Source organism: Gigantopelta aegis, chromosome 4 (genome assembly GCF_016097555.1).
Source record: "Gigantopelta aegis isolate Gae_Host chromosome 4, Gae_host_genome, whole genome shotgun sequence".
Classification (NCBI taxonomy): Eukaryota; Metazoa; Mollusca; class Gastropoda; order Neomphalida; family Peltospiridae; genus Gigantopelta; species Gigantopelta aegis.
The window spans coordinates 81937608-81965467 of record NC_054702.1 but is presented as its reverse complement, the minus strand read 5'-3'; the positions used below and the strand labels follow the sequence as shown (position 1 = coordinate 81965467).

The 27860-nt window shown below is 34.7% G+C and overlaps 1 protein-coding gene across 9 annotated transcripts; it reads left to right on the top strand.

Moving 5' to 3' along the window:
* The first annotated feature begins 301 nt into the window (after positions 1–301).
* Positions 302–26713, top strand: LOC121371204 (NAD-dependent protein deacetylase sirtuin-2-like). Of its 9 annotated transcripts, none has more exons than XM_041496921.1 (15): positions 302–480; positions 1639–1697; positions 3845–3890; positions 5251–5406; positions 10119–10225; positions 10907–10963; positions 11503–11571; positions 13080–13203; positions 14295–14360; positions 15346–15401; positions 15786–15862; positions 17489–17543; positions 19252–19319; positions 21108–21174; positions 23166–26713. In XM_041496921.1, exons 2-15 carry the CDS (start codon positions 1668–1670, stop codon positions 23298–23300), a joined length of 1113 nt encoding a protein of 370 aa, XP_041352855.1. In that variant the 5' UTR covers positions 302–480; positions 1639–1667; the 3' UTR covers positions 23301–26713. The 9 variants fall into 9 exon arrangements, with proteins under 9 accessions (XP_041352855.1, XP_041352854.1, XP_041352852.1 ...); XM_041496920.1 differs by having other exon boundaries at positions 302–519; XM_041496918.1 differs by having other exon boundaries at positions 303–480; positions 3842–3890.
* Positions 26714–27860: the final 1147 nt, after the last annotated feature.

Here is a 27860-nt window from a genome sequence, read left to right as displayed (position 1 = left end):
TCATTAAGTCTACAGCAGATACCGCAGATCGCATTAAACAGTAGGCCTACCGGTATCATGATTTAATTCAAAGTAATCGCCAAAGTAGGCTACTATTATAACATCATTTGAAAGGCTATTTGATTTGACACACAAGTACTTCAAAAGAACAACCCCATAGGGTTAATGCTGTATTTGTATTATAATTAGGCCTATAGCACCACCCCTAAAGCCCCAGCGGAAGATTCCGTAATCAGCCGAAATATTCCGAATAAATATTTCGGAACATTTCACTCTTTTTCGTAACATCCGAAAAGATGCGAGGTTATCCGAATGTCGATTTGTGTCAACTTCCGTTAAGAAATAACTGTTACGTTTAGGAACAAGTTGTCTTGTATTGAATGAGACGTGTAAGAGACCCGAGAGAAAGTGTTGGTGGGATCAGAAATAATCGCTTGTGCAACAGTGAACTGTTTGTTTTCAATTTCCTTCGCTGACATTGTAAGTCGTGACTGATTCAGTCAGATACGGTACACATCAGTGAGTGTCACTTTTTGAGTCGTTAAACTTTAAATTTTTCTGTTTTAACCTACTGTTAACTAGTTCAACAAAATAAAACTTGACGTACATCGATGTACCTAGCGCCTAGCAGTAACCCTAACATAACTGTGACTAGTTCATCAAAATTAAGCATTGTGTTTGCACTTGCATTTGTCGATTCGAGGTTAATTATGATGAACAACTCTAACGTACCCCAACAACCCTAAAAATGGGTTAGCCTATTTACAGCCCAGAGCCCGAAAGTTACTCGGATACAAAAACACAACCCGGACGTTAATGCCTAGGTGTACATTGTTCATATTTGGCAGAAAGATACAGCATGATGTATTTATATATGTTAAAAAAAAAAAATGTATGAAAAAAAATATTTAAAGAAAAACATTACAATTTTTTATCTTGACTTTACATTTTTTTTTAAAACATATTTAAATACATCATACCGAGGTGTATCTTTGTGCTAAATATGAACAGTATATACATCGGCATTAACATCCGGGTTCTGTTTTTGATTCTGGGTTACTTTCGGGCTCCGGGCTGTAAATAGGTCGACCGCTAAAAATAAATGTACCAAATATTGGGGTGGGCGGATAATGAAGTCTTGCCCAACTAGGAAATATTTACTAAATAGTGGTGGGGAAGAACAAAGAGGTGTCTTTGGGCGTGGGATGGAGGAGTCGATCATGTACAAATCCATGTGATATGTGTCTGTGGGGGACTGGGAGTAGAGGAAATATGTGTACCATACACATACAAATATTTTTTTTAACAGTTTTCATAATATAATTAAAGTGACTACTTTACAAGGAATTACTGGTCATAAGCTTTAATTTTAAATACAGTAATGTCAACAGATCTCCATTTTTATTTTGCTAGTCATATTAAAGGCAAATTTATTAAACCTTATGTAGCCTAATTTAAATCCATTTGTCAAACATTTATAGCAGTGAAGAAATAAGGAAAGTTTAGCCCCAAAAAGTTTTCACTTTAACAAAATCTACCTTTCAATATATATATATATATATATATATATATATATATATATATATATATATATATATATATATATGACTAGGTGATTAGCTGTATTTCTATTTTTAGAAATTTGTCAAACATAATCACTAGTCACCATGGCTGATGGAGCACAAGATTCCAAAGAAGTAAGAATACCTTGAACAATATATATATATGTTATGTAACTACATGTAGCATAGTTACAACTTAAAGAGTTATTATTCTGTATGCATTGCCATAATCCTACTAGACTTGTTAGACTAAGCTTAAAACATACATGTATGTATGTTGGGTTGTAATGTTAGTCAAGGTTACATTTAACTATGAATACATGACATAAATGATAAAGTAGTGGGAATGATTCTCTGTCCTCACAGAAATATGACCAGATTTTCAGATTTCCCAGTTAATAAAAGACTTAAGTTTTTTGCATACTTATAGTCTAGCACTGTCTCATTTGTTATAGTTTTTGCTTTCCATACATTTGTTTATCCATCTATTCATCCTTCTGTCCATCCATCCATCCATCCATTAGTTCAGTACAGGTGTTATTAAAATATACTACTCAAAAGAATTTAAGGGTCAAAAATTTATAACCAAATAAGTTTCAGAGTGTATTAGATTGATGATGTAAACTACAGCAATTTTTTTATTTATTGTTCCATATTTACAAAAAACCACAAATAAACGTCACTGTATACAAGAAAGTCACATGACATGCTGTCAAAGTTGAAGGTTGTCAAACATGGATTTTACACATTAGAACATTCGTTTAATAGTGTGTGAATCCACCCCTGGCGCGAATACACTCAACACATCGTTGCCGCATGCTGTTGATCAGACGTCTGAAGAACTCTTGGGGAATGGCCTGCCACTCTGCCATAAGAAGTTGACCCAGATCATGAAGGTTGGCTGGAGGGGCATGGTTATCCCGAACTCTCCTGCCTAATTCGTCCAAGGCATTCTCTATTGGGGCCAAGTCAGGCGAATATGCTGGCCAATCCATCCTGGCGATACCTTGTTGTCTGAGAAAGTCTGTTACCACCCTGGCGTGGTGGGGTCTGGCATTGTCATCCTGCAGAACTGTCCTGCCGCAAATCTGCTGAAGGCCTGGGAGAACCAACGGCCGGATAATCTCATTCAGATAGCGGATTCCATTCAGATTGCCATCCACCACATAGAGAGGGGTCCTGTGGTGGATAGAGATGCCGCCCCACACCATGACGCTGCCACCACCAAACCGGTGACGTTGTCTAACGTTAACGTCAGCGAAGCGCTCCCCAGGACGTCTGTAGACACGAACCCGATCGTCGTTGAACTGGAGACTAAACCTGGACTCATCAGTGAACATGACTCGACCCCACTGAACACGTTGCCACCGCAGATGAAGCGTGCACCAGTGACGTCTGGCCGTTCTGTGATGTGGTAGGAATGGTGGTCGAACAGCCTGGCGACGGCAGCGTAGATTATTGGCTCTCAGACGATTGCGTATGGTTTGATCAGACACTCGAGTTCCAGTCGCAGTCCGCAGATTGTCACGTAATCAGCGTGCAGTGGTTGTGCGTTGACGTAGAGCCATATTGGTGATGTAGCAGTCCTATCTATTTGTAGTGCTTCGGGGTCTTCCCGAACGTGGACGATTTCGAACAGAATTTGTTGCTTGGTACCGTTGCCACAGTCGGCCAACGACACTCTGACTGACACCAAGTCTCAGAGCAACATTTCTTTGCGTATTGCCATCCTGAAGCCAAGCAATAGCCCTTCCTCGATCTTCGATAGTCAGTTGAAGTCGTACCATTGTCGAATTTGGAGTGTGCACCGTACACGAACGCAAGCTCCAATTATACGGAAATTCAGCATTGAGAGCATGGAATACACGTGCAAAGCGTGCAAATGAAGCGCTTTGTGAAAAAGCAAATTATGGGCACTTAGCAGACTTTTCGCTTTCGCCCTAATTTACGTGCAAATGTAAGCATGTTTTCACCATTAGAACTAGTCGACAGTGTCAATGACAGTGGATTTTAATTCATTTATGGGTTGCTTAGACCCACTTTCGTCAAAATGGAACAATACCATGCGTGACATTATGGTCTAGCTAATATAATTGACATTCAGAAAATAATGTCGAAAATATCGTCTGACCCTTAAATTCTTTTGAGTAGTATATCTGATACCATTAACCCCAAACCTGTGCAGTGTATACTTTTGTTCATTTATCTATCATGTCATATCTTTTATGTATTTGTAGATTATTTATACAGTGAACATTATATATTTATTTTTTATATAGCAGTTGTCTGATGCATCAGGGAGCAAAACGGGTGATGGCGATAAGAAAGGTAAAGATAATTTATGGAATATTTGATTTGCATCATTCCGTAGAACTTATAGTTCTGGTCTCTTTTTGATAAATTCTGAACTTGTTTCATTGGATTATGATGTTGATTCCTTCCTTCCATTCCTTTTAGCAGCATCTAGTCTATACTAAACTGTACATGTGTTATATATAGCATTTTGTCATTTAGATAAAAAAAACATGAGAATAAAATTGTACCAAGTAAATATGTGTGATACTTTTTATATATTGCATATTTAGCAAGTAAAACGGAATAATTATCTAACTATTATCATTAGTGATGTGATTAATCAAGTTAATTGAGCATTAGTAATGTCAGTGAGTAATTTTTTCACTTAACCCAAATCATAATTGAGTACGATGGCCATAACTGAGTAAAATTGAGCACTACAGAGTTACTTTCCTTACTGTTCCATGATCCTGAGTGTACTATTAAAGGCATATTGTCACAGATCATTGACCTATTTAATGGTCTAACAAATTATTACCTGAACAAAAATAATTCGATTTGTCCCTAAATGCACTTTATTCAACCATCTTCATAACCACCATACTCCATTTATTAATGATATTTTGTAAAAATAATTGAATTATGGCAGTGGTCCATAATTCAAAAACTAAAATTGCTGAGAGGGTTGGCATGGATTTCACTCCATCATGGTTCAGTTAAGGTGATGCGATAGCTAGATTTAGTTTCCAACAATTAATGTAATTTTTATTTATTATCCATTTTTAGAGAAGTGCAGTCCTTAAATCCGTGACATTATGCCTTTAAATACATAAAAACTTAAACTTATCTGAACAATTTAAGTAACTCTTTTTTTTTTAATGTATTCAAAAACTATATATTTATTGCTTGCACAAGTGATGCATTTCTGTTTAATTAGTCCTTATATTTGTGAGGAAATGAAACACTGTTAAATATCCTCAATGGGGGAAAAATAACAGCTCAACTAATCTGTCTCAGAGGGGAAGAGCTGTTTGTTCAAATGTGGAACTCAATAATTATCACCCCTTGGATTCAGTTTAGGTGCATGCAGATGTACAATCACATTTGCATTTCACAAAAATGAAAGTGAGTAATAGTTTTACCTTCAAAGTGTATATCATCTTGCTTTATATGAATGTAACTGTTTTAAATTTGTAGGAAAAAGTCATAGGTTTAAGTCTGTTGACCAATGCCACTGCCATAAGAAGATGTAAAAAATATTGTTTAAAACAATGATTAAAATAGCATGCAAACTTATTAAACCAGCCTGCAAACTGATGATAGTCTTAAAATTTCACTCTCAATATAATATTCCTTCAGTAATTTGTTTTTGTTGTGTTTTTTATTATTTCAGTGGACTCACTAGAACAAAAACTGAAGGATACCTTGAAAATATCTGAACAACCACAACAGTTGTTACCAGAAGTCACCTTTGAGGGTGTGGCTAAATATATTCTGAGTGACAAGTGTAAAAATATTATTACCATGGCAGGAGCAGGCATATCCACATGTGAGTTTCAACAACTCTGTTGTGTCTGACATAGTTTTATCCTGTTGTACATGGTCTCATGGTACATGGAATTGTCCAGCGATTAACACTTTTCAATAATATGTTAATTTAACAACATAAGGATGTTCATAATATCATCTGTGATGTCTGTTTTCCTATGTCACTTTTTTCATTTTCTTTTTTTCCCCCGTTTTAGGATACATTTCAGGCTTTAAACCTTTAAGCTAAATTTGTGGATTTGAAAATTTAGGCTACGTTGTTGATTTTGTCAGTGTTAATAGTATCATCTTTTGCACTGAATATTACATTTGGATTTTGTATCTAGCATTTATTCTCACGAATTGTATGTCCTAGATCAATGAAACGTGAGTTGGACTATATTAGTTACCAATTTTATATTATAATTTACTTTCCCAAATAAAAATTAGTAGTCATATTTTGTTCCCTTTCTCATGCACTATTAGATAAAGAGAACCTCAGTCATGGTTGCACCTTTGGATACATGTACATAGCAATATAAAAAGTTAATTATTATTTATTATTTGTTTAATTTTTTTTGTTCAATATAATATGAATTTTACACCAAGAAATCTACAGGAATCATATTTTTACTGCAGGATTAAAAATTCTTTTTCCTCATGTTTTGCATAATACATGTATTTATGTAGAATTTTTTTTTTTTTAATCATAAATAATCATATACATGTATATCCAATAAAGAATTAAAGAGGTCAGCTATTAATGATGTCTTATAAGGTATAAAAAGTAAACAGCTTTCAGGTATGCAGTATGGAGTAAAGAATTAATGCACTTTAAAACCTTAAATATTAAAAAAAAAAAAAGTTCAGTAACTATATATCAAAAACGTTCTCATTCAGAAAGTCTATAAATGAAATTTTGTGTCTTTTAAAGTTTTAACTTCTGGACTATATCCATGTGCCAAATTAGACTAGACCATATGAAAACGTCTGTTTCTTTTCCAGAAATGAGGTCGGCAAATATAATCCATGCTGTGTGTTGAAAACGTCCATGTATTATGAATTGTTCTTTTGTAACCATGTGAATATGTGATGACAATGCATATATTTTCAGAGACTAGCTGGCTTCAAAACTTTATGGTCAGTGCTCTTCATATTTCTGCCACCCCTCCAGAAAAGTTATTGCCAGAGGTCACAATAGAAGGAGTGGCAAAGTATATTTTGAGTGATAAGTGTAACAATGTGGTGACTATAGCCGGGGCAGGAATCTCAACATGTGAGGTTTTCTCTTGTGTGTCACAAAGTCAAATACAGTCGGACTATCTGAATATGTCTCAACAGTTGTAAATGGTAGAAGAAAAAACTTAATAATCCTCTGCCTTTTTTTTTTTTTTTCTCTCTTCCTTTTTTTATTTTTATTTTATTGGTCCTACTATCCAGGGATCACACTGGACAGAATTTAGTTTTAGCCAGTTTTTAGATACATGTATTTGTTTTAGTATTTATTTAAAAATTATTAAAATGTGGCTAATTTAAACACCATTTTTATTTACCAGCTCCTAAATGTTGTAGTTGCTTCATATAACAATTAGCAGTTGGCTAAACTGGCTGTGGGCACTGGGTGAGCCCTGACTGTCCTCATCAATAAAACACAATTCCTGACTATAAAACCACTGATATATATCAGTAAAATTGAAAAAGTTTGTTTTGTTTAACGACATCACTAGAACACATTGATTTATTAATCATCGGCTATTAGATGTCAAGTATTTGGTAATTTTTGACACAATATTTTTCTATTATTAGCAAGGCATCTTTAAATCATCTTTTATATGCACCATTCCACAAACAGGATAGCACATACCACTGTCTTTGGTATACCAGTTGTAGTGCACTGGCTAGAGCGAGAAATAGCCCAATGGGTCCACCGACATGGATTAATCCTAACAGTGAAATGGAAAACAGTGGTGTTAGCTGCTAAATTAGTAATATTTAATTATAATTATCGTTTGAAATAAGTGGAACAGATGAACAGTAAGCGGCACCCACAAGCAATGATTCAGCAGAATGGCTAGAATGTTTGAACACATTCTTGCCATATTAATTTGGATACAAGTCAGTACTCGGTGAATGTCTGGCTGCCAAACTGATTTTCAGAAAAAAGTATTAAATTTTTTAATTTATATTAATTATTTTTAAAAAGAAATAAACAAAAATGAATAAATTCATTGTCAAATATATACTTTAAAAAAAATTAGAAATAGATTTTTATCAGGAGATCCATTTACCAAACAAAGAGTAAAGGAGTAAATTACCAAACAATAGTATGAAGATTACTTGACTGTGCAGCATCAAGGATTCATATATGGTGACAATTAATGTCAACACTTTTAATAATACAGACTTTATATTGCCTAAATTAAAACAAAAATCTTTGTTTATGACCGGTACTTTTGTTTGTTATAGGGTGTCAAATATTCATTCTAAGCATTGCATCAAGTTTTATTTTTACAGTTACTTCACACTGTTGGTTATAATTTAATTATTTTGTCATTCAGGTTGCCATATGATTTTGGCTCTAGAACAAATTAGGTTTCTTCTGTAAAGACATATTCTGATATATTCTGACTTGTTGGTATAGACTTGCAATACACATTATGAATGCTGTGCTTTTGGGTTAATTAATTACATTTGTTGTGTTCAGCATTGCACTTAATTAACCTCACATTATTTTTCAGATGTGACACATTGTTCTTCTAAACTTGTGACTGCATGAATTGAATACTCACCTGTTACTTTATTAATCTGTGTTCAGTTTAACATTTTATAGCTCGCTGTATATACTGTTAATCATGAAATTAATGCGAGCAAGATATTAATGCATCTGATGGATGTATTGACACAATAATTTCTTGACATATGTCAATACAATGAATTTATAAAAAAAAGAAAGAAAAAAAAACAACCCAACATATGTGTGCATCTGTTAGCATGAAAGTACCGTTTTAAGTCATTAAAATGTAATCCTGTAATGAACAAGAAACAGTGATTACCTGTCATTAAAATGTAATCCTGTAATGAACAAGAAACAGTGATTACCTGTCATTAAAATGTAATCCTGTAATGAACAAGAAACAGTGATTACCTGTCCCAATGTAATATTATTACAATGCATTATCTTCCAGATTTACAGTACTTTGTTTACACGGTTCTTGTTTAAAACAACAAATCATGTGATCCTAATGGTATGTCAGGTACATGTAATCCAATCTAGCTAAAATTAGCTCCACTATTACATGTGGATCTAACAGCAGCCAGTTGGAGCTCATGTCCATCAATCAAAACCTTGCAGAATCATGCCAGTAATTTAAAAATAATTTGAAAACATTCCGAATTATTTTGAGGGTATACGACATGTTTCGCGTGAATTACGAATGCTTTAAAACATGTTTTATTTTATAAAATAAATAATTTGTAATGTAAAACTGAAGACTGATTTATTATTATAATTTTTGTTAAATAAATAAATAATTTGTAATGTAAAATTGAAGACTGATAACCCATCCCGTACGTATTGGTATGGTTCGTTGTACTGCGGCCACTAAAATAGACTCGCCTGATATTTTTAGAATTTGTATACTCCCAAATAACGTTCTAAAAGGTGAAGTGTGATTGGTCAATATTTAAATTATTATTTACAGACGAAATGTTACCTGGACATTGGAGTCTACGCAGTGTTGTTAGCAATCTGATTAAAATTAGTTCTACTGGTCTAAATACGGCATTCGTAATTCACACGAAACGTCGTATACCCTCAGGATAATTCGGAATGTTTTCAAATTATTTTTAAATTACTGGCATGATTCTGCAAGTAAGGTTTTGATTGGTGGACATGAGCTCCAACTGGCTGCTGTTAGATCCACATGTAATAGTGGAGCTAATTTTAAAAAGATTGCATGTAATCAACATGAGGTGAAACCTGATGGTCATTTAGAAAAGCAAGAAATACAGTCAAACATTGTCTCATCAGCCACGGGTATCTCATGGTTGAGAAATGGGCCCATGGCACACTTTTCACCAACAACTGTTACTTTGATCTTTAACAACTGTTAGTTTTATCTCTTAACAACTGTTAGTTTTATTTCTTAACAACTGTTAGTTCTCACCGTTTGGTTCAGCATCAAGATAACATTTGACTGTATATGTTAAAATGTGAAGAAAAAGCACTGTTAGTTGCAGAAACCAGGCAAAATAAGATATATTTATTACCAGTTACTAGTTAAAACCACAAATGACTGTGTTCATGTGATTTTGTATTTCTGTACACTATACTATGAGATTATGTCAAGGATCGGTTTGGAGGAACAGTTAAATTGATAGATAATATGTGTTTAAAATTTCACAATGTAGGTTGACATTTTTCAGACAGCAAAATATTGATGAAGCAAACTGCAAGGGCTGCTGAAAATAATCATAACTAGGGATAGGGAATTACTATTGCTTATACCTTTTAATGGTTTTCTTCTTACATTTTTACATGCTGATACTTAAGAGTTGCCAGAAAGCATTTAGTTTACATATTAATACCGTTAAATGTCTTATTGTGTTATGGTAATTCCATCATTTGCTAATAACTGAAAATTCATATTATACATGTATGTGTTGTTTTTTTTTGCTTACTACTTGTTTTAACTTAACTTTTTGATTTTTAAGTTTAAAAAAAAATATTTGTAGCTGCTGGCATCCCAGATTTCCGTAGCCCAGAAAGTGGTTTATATCACAACCTACAGAAATACAATCTGCCTGATCCACAAGCTATATTTGCGATAGATTACTTTAAGGTATGTCAGTCATTCGTAAATGATTTATCTTTTATGCCACAGGCACGTAGCATGGTGGACATTATTAGGGGGGCCCAATTGAACAAGTGCCAAAGGCACAAGGTATTTAGGGGTCCGGAGACCTGATTCAAAGGTTATTTGCCTGTTACTGTAACTCTCGCCGTTAATCTCGATCCGTTAGTCTCACTACAACTTTTACATTCATTCGAGATGTAATGGTTATAAAAAAAAAAAAAAAAACACTAAAATTATTGGGAGGGCCCAGTCCCCCCTGGCCACCCCCCCCCCCCCCCCCCCCTCCCTACTATGGGCCTGTGCCAAAAATATGTCTTAACTCAAAGTGATAAGTTTTTTCAATTAAATAACTTCATTAAGCTGAATTATTTCCCTTTATAGAAACATGTTTTTCTATTCTTCCATATTCCATCCCAGCATAGATGTGACACCATATCTGAAGGTATAACAGTCTTACAGATGGTATCCATACACTACATACAGTGTCAAAAATTGTGTTTTCATAACATTGGTGTGATATGTCTATACCTTTGAATTGGTGTCTGCTGCATAAGATAATGGGCACAATTTTGATAATGATTCCAAAATAAACATCTTTTTATCTTGAAAATAACAGATTCTTTTAAAAATACATATATATATTTCATTTCTGTTTGTATATTACAGGAAAATCCAGAACCGTTCTTTATGCTGGCAAAAGAACTTTTTCCTGGACACTTTAAGGTGAATATGACAAAAGTTGTTTTATATATGTGATATACTAGTAATTCAGTGGTTTTTGGGGTGTTTTTTTTAAATACCAGTATAAAGACGGAATTATGTTTTTTTTGCTGCAATTTCAATTTCTTTTCCCATGTTTGTTCTTTGACTTGCATACATGTATGATTTTCCATTAATTTTTTTTATTCATTCAATCATTTAATAATTAGAGATTATGTATTAAAATAAAAATTAGTGTCAGCATTATTCATATTTTTGTCTCAACAATAGCACTGCAGATAGCCTAAAATAACTTCAGTGTGGTTGGGAAGAATAAAGAATGAGATAAAGCTATATATATATATATATATATGTCTTCTACAGCTAGCCAAATGGACACTTGATAACTATATAGGGTACTTTTTAATTTTTCTGGAGAGGCATCTACCTACCATCACCACCTGCATTGATAACACCCAAGCATGATTCCAATAAAAATATTAATAATTAAAAAAATTATAATAGACGAAATTGTAGTATAATTTTGTTTTCCTTTCTTGCAGCCAACACCATGTCACTACTTCATCAAAATGCTTCATGATAAAGGCAAACTTCTTAGACATTACACACAGGTAAAAAAAATATGTTCAACATCTATTATCTAAAACTGACCAGACTAAAGGTATATTTGCTGATAGATGTTCTAAATTGATATTTAATTAATGGAAATTGAAAAATTAAATCAAGATAAGACAATTCTGTCTAACTGTTAGTTGTTTCAGTTTTTCATAAATTTCCCAGTGCCTGTTCACTTCATAATGCAGAGTATGACAAATATTTTTAAAAGTCACTAGCCACAGGGCTAGTGGGTTTGTGAAAACCACTAGCCCACCAAGATAAAGCACTAGCCCAAATTCCTGATCAATTATAGTTGGATTTTTATATAATTTTTGTAACATAACACATTTTCAAGTATAACAGTAAAATAAAACAAACACTTAAATCATGTTGTAACTTTCATTTCATGTCGTGTTGTACGTTTGGTTTTTTGTCAAGTGTGATCCATTGTCATTGTTCCGTTTTCGCTTTTGCCCTCCCTCCGGGGAAAAATAATTGAGCAAACTCATGGTTGACATCTAAAACCACTATCAAAATAATTAAATTTAAATGAGGGTACGACAGTGTGACACATGGTAATAGATGGTTCAGTGTATTCGGTAGTGGGTTATACATTCAGGACCCTACTATTTATGTCGCCAGGGACGGTGATGCCAATTGCTCAAATACAGGGCATTATCCCGTGTCACACTGATATCAAAAGAATATAACGGCGACATCTAATCCGTTGTTAATTAATGAACAAAAAAGGTATCATATTTATCGGCAGCTGTGACGCATTATCCAGACCGCTACACGTAATAGGCCAAGCAGAGTCATTGCATGTGCGGTTACCATTAAAGTAAATGTTTTCCTGATTGCCGATAACCACATGTCAGCGAAGTGTTAAATTAGAAAACAATAGGTAAATAAAACAAACTGAAATTCAAAGCATGACTGGGGTTTACTTGATTGAGATTAACCTGTCGTCGCGATTGGTGATTTCCAAGTTCTTCGCCTAAAACATATGTGCGAGATTAACTACCACGTGACGTGTCCAACCAATCAAAACACGCATGTCATTAGACTTATTTCCTGTGCCAGAAACTTGAAAGGGCAAAACTTAACAATGCATGCTGTAACTGTGGCGATGTAGAAATAGCATGTTACTGCAGTTTGCAGACCTAATTCAAGTGGATTATTATTATATACTGATTGCGTTGTTGATATTATTCGATGACAAACATCACAATCAAATTTATTAAACGAAATTTCAGTCGAGAGAAAAAAACAAAAAACAAACAACAAACACGATCGAGCGATAAGGAAGGAACTTAAAAACCACTAGCCACGGGCGTCGGGCTAGCGGATTTGTCGAACTCTGCATAATGTTAAAGAAAACATATTTTATAATTATAGGTGGACAGCCATATAAGTCAGTGTAATATCATGGTCATTCTACTGTATGAACTATAACAATGCAATACGACCCCAGTATTCTGCTGTAAAGATATTACATTACCGATAATTGATTTTATTTTAGAATATTGACACACTGGAAAGAGTGAGTGGTCTGGATGGAGACAAACTTGTCGAAGCACACGGCACGTTTCACACGTCACACTGTCTGATCTGTGGAAAGGAGTTTACACAAGACTGGATTAAAGGTGTGCACACACCATTATTTAGCATAACTGTAGATTGAAGCTAATAAGTTTGGTTTGATGCATCATGTTACTATTACCCCCTGGAAGTTCATTTAGTTTCAGTAAAAAGCTGTCTGTTGATAACGGATACATTTTTACAATTAGTAAACATATGGAACTTATGATTGTAATGAGAATGAATGTATATTGGCTTCATGTTTTTTACAGCTATATTCTGTTTATTTATACCATTTGTGATTACTGCTTACGATAATAGATTTTGTATGTATCCAGGGCCTCCACGAGTCCAAAATATTGGACTTGAGTACTCAAGGGTCAAACTCGACTCAGACTCGAGTACCCGACACTTACACTAGATGACAATGAGACTAAAAAATAAAGTAAAATTGTATTAGGTATCTTAATTCCAATGCTGAACATGGAATGCGAAATCATGCCATTGTATTTCATTGCAGACATTCTCATAGTCCTTTAATGTAACCTGCTGCAAGCATATTGCAAAATGACGTACAAAATATAATTGAATGAGAATGCTCTTCCTTGCACAGTGCTTGAATTTTAATTGGATATACATGTGTAGGTGCATTAAAATGTTATCCTATCCTGTTCCTTACACGAGTACTCGAGTCCTGTAAACGGACTTGAGTCTTGCTATACTCAACCCGTGCCTATGTACTCTAGTACTCGTGGAGGCTCTATGTGCCTCTAACCATAAATTGAGTTGGGAGTGACTGTTCAGCGAGCCATTAGGACAGATAGCATTGTCTTTAATCCGTGACATTTAGGGCCGAATTTACAAAGCCTGTTTTTTGGCCTGCATGTGTGTAACCACATACATTTACACTTCTTAAATACCTGCATTTAAGAAAAACAGGCTTCCTAAATTTAGCCATTAATGTATAATGTACCAAAGAGAGTAATAAATGTTGGGTCTCTCTTAGACTTCTCAGTACCTTGTGCAGTCGGCGTTTTTATATGAATTCACAGTTACTGGTATAATTGTTAGTGCACTTGAAATAAGAGTTGTACTAGCTAGTATTGTTGTTTCCTTTGAACTGAGAGTTACTGATGTATTTATGTTTGATTTACAGACAAAATATTCACCGATACAGTCCCAAAATGTGACCAACCAGATTGTGATGGTGTTGTTAAACCAGGTGAGTACTTACAAACTTAACAAGCTTTGTTTTCATTTATTATATTGACTTGTAAGTTTAGAACTCTTTCTCTTTTCTATTAATTGTAAACTGACGGTGAGTGTCTTCTGTATTGTGATTGGTTAATTACATTATTTTTCCGGGATCAAATAGACAATAACACCCGGAAAGCTAATGACGTAATTAAAGGTGACGTCATTAGCAATTGGAACAGGTGAAGTTGATGATTCAGGGGTCTACAGTTAGATTGAAGCCAGGTATTTTTTTCAAGAAATACCAAATATACAGTCAGTTCTGTAGAAAAACGATTTAATTTACAATGGACATAACCATATTGAGTTTTTAGATTTGTGGGTGTTATTGTCTAGTTGATGCCCACAAATGTTTAATTTAAAAAAATAACATTTGCGGTATCAAATAGACAATAACACCTGCAAATCTAAAAACTCAGTATGGTTATCTCCTAATTCAACTATATATTTTTAAATTATTGGCATACCTTCAGCCATTAGCAGCAATTTAAAGGTACTTTTCAATGAAACTTGTGCTGTATTACATGAAAAGCTGTATATAGTGCATTAAGTAGTAAATAACATGCTATTCCACATAAAAATTAGCAAAAGATAATTCCATTTTTTAACTTTTTATTTTTACCAATTTGAATTGAAAAATTGCTTGACGTGTCATTCTTAATTTTGATGTTGAATCAAAGACAAAAAACCCAAAAAGAACTAACATGATGACTGGCATCTGAGAGATCAACCCAAATAAGACGATGTCGGAAGGTCCAAAAATTAAATTTTTCCTAATTTATTCAAAAACAAAATATGAATATATATATGTGCGTGTGTTAAATGTACCTTCAAGAATGATTACATTTGGTTTAAGTTCATAATGTGTGCATTGGTTTCGATAATTTATATTGTAATCTTAGAAATAGCTCTTGTCAAACCATTAAACCTTGTTTGTGTAAATAATTTTACAGATATTGTCTTCTTTGGTGAGAAACTTCCGGATAGATTTGCTGAGTGTGTGACAGATGTAAGTATATTTATGTAACCAAAATGGTTGAGCAAACTTTTAACAGGGTCTTGCTTTTACCAGGCCAGTGATAGCAAGTGTCATGGTTTTCCCCCTCTTTACTTGTCATTGTGTCCCTAAAATTGGACGTTGTCAATGGCAAGAAAAGTGCTGTGGTGCCCTACTTGGTTTGCCACCATGCCTTTACCACTAATTCCATGTTGTATATGTAAGCAATTGTATAATTATCATTAATTATAATTGTACTATTGCTTACAAGGTATATGGTAAATACTCTAATTATATGGTAAAAAGGCATCTGTAACGAACAAATTGCATAGAATAGAGTCCAAGGCACCAGGGTGAAATCATTTTTGACTATCAGTTTTGTCCTTTTCACTTCAGGATATGAACAAGTGTGATATGCTGATAGTGATGGGGACATCTTTAGTTGTACAGCCATTTGCTTCCCTGACAGCAAGGTTTGTATCTAGTTCTTCACTGAATTATCTACATGTATGTAATAATATGTAACTTAATGATTGATGAATTCACCCTTCCCAATAGGCTACCTTTTGAGAGTCCCTTGTAATTAACACAGCTTTAATTCCCCGTTTGTTTGTTTGCTTATACATATTTTTTAATATCCAGTTACGGTTCAAGCACACTGTCCTGGGCACACACCTCAGCTATCTGGGCTGGCTGTCCAGGACAGTGGGTTAGTGGTGAGTGGTGAGTGAGAGAGAAGTCCAGTGTAGTGGCCTTACACCTACCCATTTAGTTGTTAAATTCACTCTGGGTGGGAGCTGGTTCCAGGATGCAAACTCAGTACCTACCAAAGTTAAGTCTAATGGCTTAACTGCTACACCACCAAGGCCAGTAGACCAAGGCCAGTAGTGCAGATTTAGTTCCTGGTGTTTTGACCCAGTGGTAGAATGATTGGTTGAGGTGTGATAGATGTAGGATTGACCCCATTTTTTATATTGAAGGCCTTTGTTGTTGTTGTTTCTGGCAAGGTGAATAAAACGACCCCTTGAAAATGCTGTGGCAGTCAGTTATCTTATCTTATTTTCTAGTCCAAGTATAGCCGTTAATGTATGTTGTCATACATAAGAGCCATGGTTTAATGTGTGTAAAACAAACTTTCTGTTTCATTCCTGTTAAATTTTTATAAAATGTCCCCTCCAACACATGATTTGAGGAGGAAAAAAGTATCCAAAAACCAAGAAACCAAAGGTGCAGAAAGTACAAGCCTGCTCACCAAATATGAGTACAAATTCTGACGTATGAGTTAAAAAATACAACTACTAGTCCAATGGCTAAACCTTTTTTTTCCCCATCGAATCTGTAACTCTGCATCAGCCATGTCATAATTCTAAATCATTCAAACAAACTGTTCAGAATTATGACGAAATATACAATACATGTACTGCATTGAGAATAAACGGCTTTGGAGTTACAAACTGCAAGCACAACATTCCTGAAACAAAGCCTGTCAAAGGTCAATACTACCTAAAAATTGTTTGTTTACATTGAAAGTATGTTGCCAGTGTGTTTTGAATGGATTGTTCTGTTAAATATTTTCGTGATGTAACTTGAATTTTCTAAATCTATATGAAAGAAATGTGAAAAAGTTGTCTTTTCCCGAATATATTAAATAATTATTGTTTTGTTAATCAAGGTTTGGGGGGTGGGGGGGGGGGGGGGGGCAGGCTTGATTTTGTTTGCCACGTGATGTTGATCACTTGGCCAACCAAGTGTTGTTAATAATGTTTTTGTCAAATTTGTATCTATCATTTGAAATGTATATTACAGTATTGTTAAACAATAATATATTGTTCTATGGGCTGGCGGACTAGTAAAAATACTGGTGGGCTAGTATGTTTTAGTTGGTTCTGGTCCAGAGGGCTAGTGAAATATTTTCCATTTCTGCACCACAGAAGTAACTAAATTTCTGTAGCCTAATGTCTTCACTGTTAAAATCCACAATTTCTATTTTATGATTAATTCTGTTATAAATAAAAAATGACATCAAAATTAACAAAGAACTGTTTGGAAACTAAACAGAATATCTTGAAGATTATTTATTTTCTACTTTCTATTTGCAGAGTTCCTGTTACAACACCAAGACTGTATATTAATTTGGAGAAAGGAATGACTGGAGTGAGTTTTTAATGTGAACACAAATGCATTTGATATTTATGCATTGATAAACAATATTTTAAATATTACGTACAATTATTCAGTTCAGTATGGTGATTGTCACAATCAGGTAAAAGTTGATAGTCCTATGCTGTATATCAAGTGTGCAAAAATAGATCTGATTTGTATATTTCACATCATATTTCCACCCTTTTTAATAGAAAATATAGTAGAAAGCATTGTATTGCTTTACCTTATTATCCCCATGCAAGGAGTCATTGATGGAGTATAGCCTCTTGCCCATATGTATGTGACACGACAATATCACTATTTTAGTGACTTTATTTCTCAGCCAATTATCATGAAACTTCATACATAGGAATAGAATCATAATATACTCAAAGGCAAAAGTTATTGTGACATGGATTGTTTGGAGTAATAAATTTGTGAATGGATTTATGGATGTAAACCAGAGAAAATGTGCATAAAACAGCTCAAAGAAATGCAATCAAGCAGTTGTTGCAGCGATTGCATGCTTTGTGCAAGAAACATGGAATATTCGGGAGAAATCCTGTCCAGTGTTCACCATATAAGACCAGACATTCAGTCGAAAATCATTGCCACTCTGTGCAGCCTTCAGAAGTCCAGAAGTCAGAAAAACACCATTAGTGAACTGTTTGATGCAATTTCTTCATGCCACGCCTTAATGAAAATGACAGATGGCAAGTCATAGGGATGCTTGAATCTGGGACCTCGCAGCGTGATGTCGCACATCAATTCAACATCCACAGAAACACCATATGACACTTATAGCAACGATATCAACAAAACAACCATGTCAGGGATCGTCCACATAGTGGCCGACCAACCGTGACAACCCTCGCCAAGACACATGGATCCGAACCACACATCTGCGAAACAGGTTCCAGCCAGCAACCCTCACAGCCCGTACCATCCCTTTCTCCAGCGTTTAATGGCCTCAATGAGACGACGGTGCCTGTATCAATGTTCAAGGTGGACACATTCGCTACTGACTGTGTGAACTTCGCTCTGGACCCCCTCTAGAGTTGTGGCTCATTTGCATATGGCAGGTGCACCCTTTTCATGGACTATTGCTCGTTTCCATACCTTCGGACATTTCTCTTTCCATGTTATAATGTTTCATACACAGCAGTAAAAACTTATCATCAATTATCTTTGTCTTTTGTGTGTCACAATAACTTTTGCCTTTGAGTATATTTGAATGAGTTCACATTTGGCCTCTGTGTCAAAGGTAGGAAATAGGATCAGCACATCACCTCTTTGCATCACAGGTCAAGGCCCCTGTTACCAAAAATATAAATTATGTCACTGATTGAACCAGCTTCTGATCAGATTATCACAAAAAATTAACATACGGTGGATAGGATGATGAAGTCTTGAGCACTACATCCCTCCATCTGTCAGTCCATTCATTCATCCACTCATTCTCACACACACACACACACACTAATAAGAAAAGTAGATCTATTTTTAATGGGTTTTTTTAAATTGTTTATGAAATTACCTGTTTTTATTTAACCTGCAGAATAATTAATTGAAATTTATTAAACAAGCCTTAGTTTTCTGATATGAAATTGGCATCAACCAGTTGCAGTTAGGTCTACATGAAAGTTTTACATTTGGCTCAAATGGTAAAATATTTAAATTTTTATACTATTAAAAAAATAAATGTATATGTTTGTTTTAGATGGACCCGTTTGCTGCCCTGTTCTTTGGAGGAGGTGGTTTTGACTTTGATGGAGAAAACAACTACAGGTGATATGTCCTGCAGAACTTCATTAAAGCGTGTGGGACTAATGTTGTCAAACTGTGTATCCATGACAAGTTGGGGCTGGACATAGCTCAGTGGTAAAGCGCTTGCTTGATGCGTGGTTGGTTTGGGATCGATCCCTGTCGGTGGGCCCATTGGGCTATTTCTCGCTCCAGCCAGTGCACCACGACTGGTTTATCAAAGGCCGTGGTATGTTCTATCCTGTCTGTGGGATGGTACATATAAAAGATCCCTTGCAGCATTAAAAACAATGTAACGGGTTTCCTCTGATGACCACGAGTCAGAATTACCAAATGTTTGACATCCAATAGCCGATGATTAATAAATCAGTGTGCTCTAGTGGTGCTGTTAAACAAAACCAACTTTAACCATGAGAAGCTGGTATATGCCATCTGTAACTAAATCACTGTGACCTAGTTTTCATGCAACACTTGACATAAAAAGAAAACTTTATGCCTGAGAACTATTCTGCATTTGCCGTGTTATTTAATTTTTACCAGCCTCGGTGGCGTCGTGGTTAGGCCATCAGTCTACAGGCTGGTAGGTACTGGGTTCGGATCCCAGTCGAGGCATGTGATTTTTAATCCAGATACTAACTCCAAACCCTGAGTGAGTGCTCCGCAAGGCTCAATAGGTACCGGTAGTGTAAACCACTTGCACCGACCAGTGATCCATAACTGATTCAACAAAGGCCATGGTTTGTGCTATCCTGCCTGTGGGAAGCGCAAATAAAAGATCCCTTGCTGCTAATTGGAAAGAGTAGCCCATGTAGTGGCGACAGCGGGTTTCCTCTCAAAATCTGTGTGGTCCATAACCATATGTCTGACGTCATATAACCATAATAAAATGTGTTGAGTGCGTTGTTAAATAAAACATTTCTTTTTTCTTTCTTTTTTTGCCGTGTTATCAAAGTTCATCTGGCATTTTAAAACTAATTTAACTAAGTTAATGTAAGCTAAGCTGGAAGAGTTCTCCTTTTACTTACTTTTTACTTTTCAGTGTTCACAAATATTCATTTCTGTCTAGCAGATATCTGCCATACTGTATGCTTTAGGTGTACCAACAAAATAAATTATAGTTTAACAACACAGAAAAGATGTCTACTTTTCACCACTATTAACGTAAATATTCTAATCCCAAATGGTAGACGAACTGTCAGAACTGGCACTACACACCTGTCAATTACATGGATTGGGACCCCATGCTTATAAAACGTTTAGTCTAGACTCACGACTCTTAATAGAGTGACATCATAATAATGGCAACACCATACAAACTCTATGCATGTAACATCGTTAGTTATTTTAGTCTAGACTCACGACTCTTAATAGAGTGACATCATAATAATGGCAACACCATACAAACTCTATGCATGTAACATTGTTAGTTATTTGAGTCTAGACTCACGACTCTTAATAGAGTGACATCATAATAATGGCAACACCATACAAACTCTATGCATGTAACATTGTTAGTTATTTGAGTCTAGACTCACAACTCTTAATAGAGTGACATCATAATAATGGCAACACCATACAAACTCTATGCATGTAACATTGTTAGTTATTTGAGTCTAGACTAAAGCTTTATAAGCACATATCCTGGTTTTTAAAGTCTTCTGGATAAATATAATATAAGGTTGGATTGTTTACAGCTGTTCAAATGCAAAACAATTTCAGTGCAGTTAAATGTAGGCAGACCTTTCTAACTATTTTGAAAATAACATATCTGAAAAGAAACAAATAACCGTTAATCCTTTTTTTTCCCCCCAGAGATGTGTTCAAGGAATCTACCTGTGATGATGGCTGCTATGCACTGGCTGGTTTGCTGGGATGGGGTGTAAGTATTTTTTTATTTTTTTTGCATAAGTGCCTGCCCCCAGTGCTGGAGCAAATTTTCAAATTCGGGCAAAGAATATAGAGATATTCGGGCAAAATGAGCTTGCCTGAAACCTTTTCACCAAGTATTTCCATCATCCTGTCCACAATATTAGTTGTAATCAATGTAAAAATGCCTAGTAATTCATTTGCAACCCAATATAGCCATTGGACAGTGATGCTAATATAAATAAATGTTGTTATCCAGATTCGGACATTTTTGTTTAGTTAGGGCAAAAATCAGATTGCCCTCCTACAAAAATGGAAGCCTGTACACCTGTTATTTTGCTAGTAGTTGTCATTAGTAATGAGAAGGTTTATTAAATGTACATAAAACTATTGATTTGGGGATAATATCACTGTGTTTCATTGTTAACTATAAGGATTTATCACAAAATTTGGATTTAGGGACGAGACGAAGTTGAGTCCCTAAATCCAAACATTTTGTGATAAATCCTTATAGTGAACAACGAAACACAGTGATATTATCCCTATTCTAATACTACACCTATTAGGAGTATCTATAAGACATTTTATTGTGTTTTTATTAAAGAATCCCACAAATATAAAAAAAATATTATCCTTACTTACTCCTTACTTACAATATTCAAGGAAAACGCTTGTAGTAAGTAAATGTATGATGTAATATTTTTTTTGTTCACTTCACATGACGTCACTAACTTAGGAGCGAACCAAATGGTAAATTTATCAGCACTGTAGTCTGTCTTTTGAACATGATTTATTGTAATACAGGATACACTAAAATAAAATTTGTCGTTGGTTGTCAATTTCTGTTGCAAAACATATGGATATGATTGGACTTTACATTTGTGAGTGGTGTTTCAACTTCATATTGAATTATTTCAAGGAATTCGCCTGGTTTAATTTTGTACAAAAACCACGTTTGTGGGGTAGGTCTACAAGTTTATAACTTGCTAACATATTTTCACTTAAAGTTGATATAAATACATAAACTAATATGCATTTACTAAAGGGCAAGTATTATTCTCAAAAGTTTTTCAGAATTGTGCGATATTTTAAAGCAGTTAATGTTGTTTAAAATTGCGTTTAAAAAATCAATTCATTTCCATCTTGTCTTCTTTATCAATTTTATTGTCACAAAAAGTAAGTTCTAAACACTTTTTCTAAGTACTTCAGATTGTGATATAATTATTTCTGATAAACCTACTTGCACCCTTTTAAGAACAAACTAGAAGAGCAGACCACAAGACACATGCTTGTGACTGCTGCAATTGATCAGTGACCGGACCTTACTTGGGGTGGGTGAGTGCATGCTCATTGCCGCTAATGAAGTGTTAACAGTTACTAATAACAAAATAGTAACAATAACATCATTTTCATCTGAAGTTAGTAATTTTGTGGAAAATTATTTATATCGACGTTTAAATATAATGGAAGACGCGGAATTAATATACTAACGAAAACACCAAACATGAGGCTAAGTGACAGCATACAGGTGTTGGACGAGTTCTTGGAATTTTGTTATTGTAATAAATGCTGGTTGCCCATGGCAGCATACATCTATTGTCCGATTTATCATGAAAATTAACCAATGGAAAAAAGGCTTATATGAAAGTTGTATTAGAATATTAAATAACATGAGTAACTTGTTAGTGTAGAATGTCGAAAGAATGTGCAGTGCCAGTGTTTTACTGTTTTGAAGATATTTCAATTATTCTTGTGCAAAAACATGTCACTGTTAATTTTGCTCAGCCCTTAAATTTGTTTTTGCAGCATCTTGAAAACAGACAATTCTGGCAAGCTAAATGACACTGAGTAGTTGTTAGCTTGTATAGGGATGGAAAACCTCCCATAACCTAAGGTGGGCTTCAAACCCAGTAGGCATACATACTAGTTTTGAAATTTGAAATGGGTCACAAAGTGTGATAGCAAACTGCAGGATTAAACTTGTTCTTTATCTTTCAATTTCAGCCTGAACTGAAGAAACTCGTAGCCACAGAGCATGCCAAGATTGATAAGGAAATTACTAAAGAAGCATCTAAAGCAACGGCAAAGAAAACACCTTTAAAAATGCAAAGCAAAACATCCAAGAAGAAAAGTCCCTAACATGTATTCCATATTTGGTGTTTAAACCAAATGCACATACCCCAAACCTCTGGTTTGGTGTTAATTGTTTTTAATATATTTTATGTTGTCCAATATATATTTTTTAATGAATTTCAAGATGAATTGGACATGTGATTGATGTTTTTTTACAGTTTTTATTATCTTTAATCATCTTGATATATCTATATATCTATATATACACATACATACATACATACATACATTCAGTTGAATCACATTGGGTTGAACCCTTTTGGTGCTGGAGAAACCATTAGGTCAAAACTTATATATTATGTGTATAATGTATGTAAATATGTTAAGACTTTACAATGAATGAGTGAACAAAGGATGAATGTTTTAAGAAACACCAACCACTAATTTAACATCAGCAATTGAATATCGAAGGTAAATAAATGACAGATTCACATCAGTATTGGCAAAATTTCAAGTTCAAGCTAAATGCTAAAACAGAGTAATGAGCTATGGAAAATACTGATATCACGCACTTGTAATCATGATTATATTTCTAAAACTTGTCTTTAAGTCCAGTGTATCATAAAACTAATTCTGGGTAGAATCTGAATGATGGTACCACGTTTTTGTTAGCAGCTATACATTTCAGATTATTGCACTCCACCAAGGTATGATGTGTTTTAAATACTCTTTAAAAGAATGTATTAATGGAAACAAATGCTTTGTGTTATGTGGTTTATCTGAAAAACTACGGTGGCCCATTTTGAGCTTATATTGTTTTTCCATGTTTCAACCAGTGTCCCACAACTGGTTACAAAAGGCTGAGGTATATGCTGTCCTGTTTGGGAAAGTGCATATAAAAGATCCCTTGCTGCTAATGGAGAAATGTAGCAGATTTCTTCATATACTATGTTAGAATTACAAAATGTTTGACATTCGATAGCTGATGATTAATTAATCAATTTACACTAGTGGTATTGATACACAGAACAAACTTTTACTTCAATTGAAAAACTAACAACAGTACTATATTTTTGACTGGCCTATATTCATTCTAGTTAATCAACTGGTAGAAAGATGCCAGAAAGCTATGTTACAAAAACAGTCTAGCACATGTCTCTAGATGGTAATGAGCCCTTTTCATTGGTTCATTGGTCTCATTGGTCAGGAGTTAGACTGCTGCAGGCTGACCAACTTTCCGGAATTTTTCGAAAAATCTGGAATTTTCATCACATACTTGGAATTCCGGAATTGTTTTCAAATTTACCAAAAAAAATTTTTTAAGCAACTAATTCATATTACATTCTATATTCTTAGAATTAAATACCTTTGTCACTCATTTCAACCCAAGTTCAGTTTTATCTAGTTTTGTGCCATTACCAAGGCCGCAGGCATGTGTCTATTGTCAACAGCCGACCAATGAAAATGTAGAGTAAACTGAAGCCATATATGAAAATTTTCTTTCTTATTTTTGCACTTGAATAGTTTATATATTCATTTTAAAGATATTTTAAATATCATAGACTTATGTTCCTATGGGGCACGCATCAGTTCTATGGCGATGTATGCAATTTTTCCACCGTGGATGAAAGCATAACAGAAGAATGCTACGATCACACCAAAAAACCCAACCAACAATTATCTTCTTTCCATGCAAAATTTGACTAAATAATATTTGGCCAGCACTAATCTATTATATGATGCATCCATGACATTAATATACCTACCGATATTATTTTATTCAAGTAAGTTAAATAACAACACAATTTTGTGTACACTGGTGCCCCAAAAGTGTAACTGTAATAGTAATGTAAGCATAATGCAAAACGGCAGCCAGTCTTAATGTGGGTAGCAGACATTTCCTCCCCGACCAGTTCGCCACAAATCAGTTCGACCCCACTACATGCATATCATGAAATAGTGCATATGTGCCAATGTACCTACCTGTACATAAAGATAACATTTGTCCCAAGTTTGTTTGTCACTTTATTGCTAATCTGTAGGTAGGAGTCTTAAACTGTAATACAATATCTGCTAATAAAGTGGGATTTTTTGTGTGAACTTGTTGATGATTTTGGTGCATGGTATGTGCGTGTGTGTGTGTCTTTTTATGAGGAAGTTGCAATTCACATATAAATAATGATATACTCATTTGTATTGTCATTTTGCAAATATATCCAAACATGACATTTTTCACACTGTTTAAAATAACTTTTATGAAAATGATATTTCCGCATACTTTAAATTATTGTTTTGAAAAGGGTGTTTGCGCGCATAAAATGAAAATATCAGAAAATTCCGGGAAAATATTTCCATTTAGTTGGTCACCCTGCTGCCGTTGCTTCTTGTTGATCATGTCATTCTATAAGCCACGTATGTGATGGTGTGTAAGATGTACCATTGCATGCATAATATATGAACTGAAAGGAGTGATGTCACAGTATAGAAATATAATGCTAAAATTATAAGACTCATAGAACTAGAAAATATTTCTAAATTATTGATTGCCTTGTGTCTCATGTTAGAAAACACATCTTCAAAAGGATGAATGCCAGAACCATTATGCTTCCAATATTGTAATTCAGTGTTACAACAACATATGCAAATGTCACAACTTACTCATGATATTCTAATACAAGAAGATTCCAACAGCTACTCCACATATCTAGTACATACATCCTAACATTCTGGAACAACTTTCTTCCAGTTGTAAGATATTGCAAGAGTCCAGTTACTATAATGGAATTAAATGTGTGCATAACTCATTTTAAAAATGTAAGTACATTTTCTAATGACGTCATTAGCTTTCCGGGTGTTATCGTCAATTTGATCCCAGAAAAAGAATGTAATTAACCAATCACAATACAGAACACACTCGCAGTCGGTTTACATTTACTTTAACGAATACATTGCATGTAACGAATCTAAACGCGAAACTTTTAACACAATAGTTAACACTGTCACCTTCACCATCGGTTAAAGTAATACCTGTATCTTGCCCCTTTGTTTTCTTCATAAAGGTGTGACAAAAAATACTGTTTTTAGGCCAGGTGTAGCCCTGTTGTGTATATTCAGCTACCGGTAATGTGGATAAGAACATTTATGTGAAGAAGAGATATGAATGTTGATTTGTTTCATTTTGAACTTTAAAATTTGAGCAAGAAAATTGTTAATGAACACAGTGGTACATAATGATTTAACGGTAGAGTTGCAAAAAAACTATTCTAATTCAAAATGTGAAGTTTCTAGTACAGTATTGTTATAATACTCTGTGTGTCTGCACATTCAATATAGATAGGACTAATTTATTCAACTGAATCATCTTATGCAAACCAGAAAGCTTTGGTGCATATATAACATCTGTGGTTGTACTGTTGGTTAATTATTGCTTTCACCTGGAACTACAATGACATTATTTTAATTAAACACTGTGAAATGTACCACATGTTTGTTTTGTCTCCAGAAACTTGGCCTTACCTGTTAGAAACTATATCTATTTTTGATGTAGTTTATTTATGGTACTATAGTTTTAAATCTTTACCTGAAATGGAAGCCAAGGCTCTGAATGAAAAAAAAAAAGCTGGAATGCATGTCCTTAAGATTGTATTCATACTGACCGTGCATCAAGCGAACGCTTTACCACTGGGCTACATCCCGCCACCCACGAGGAGACGGATGTCATAATCCCCCAACTAATGATGCAGCTAGTGATTGACGGATGTCGTAATCCCCCAACTAATGATGCAGCTAGTGATTGGCGGATGTCGTAATCCCCCAACTAATGATGCAGCTAGTGATTGGCGGATGTCATAATCCCCCAACTAATGATGCAGCTAGTGATTGACGGATGTCATAATCCCCCAACTAATGATGCAGCTAGTGATTGACGAATGCGAATGTATGCAGGTCATCTGTTATCCGATTGTGTACCACCACCATAGTCACCATGTAAAATCAACAATACATACGTTACCTACATGCTCTCAACGGGTATCTGTGAATATTGGAGGAAAGGCACAAAGACATTGTCAGAATTTTGAACCACCACATAGGATGCAATACAGTTGTAGCATACTATGACCTTGGGAAGGCAAATGCGTTCGAAATACTGAAGTCATAATATCAGACATGGGAACAGGTATGAAGAAGGCAAAATCATACGTTGCATTCTTCTATAACATAGCAGTGGATCAGGTGATTCAATGTCCGATGCTCACTATAAAGTTTGGGTCTCAAAGACGGGAAAGAAAGGGCATCCATACAGCTTTGACGACAACTCTTTAAAAAAAAGTGAAATGGCCTCATCTACAGGCTTCATCTCAAAAAGCAGTTTTTGAGACTGGCCCGCTTGCTGGTGAGAAATGCTTGTGACTATAGATAATACGATGGTAACTTAAAAATGCCTGCAGCCCCCAACCGTCTCGCAAGAAAATCAGTTTATATCATCAGAATAACTCAGTTGTTCCATTTTCAATCCAAGAACTCTGAACTCTGATAAGCAGAAGAAGACGATCAGCAGGATGATGGCGACAAAAACGTTCGTTTGTTTTGTTTAACTAAACCACTACAGCACATTGATGTATAAAT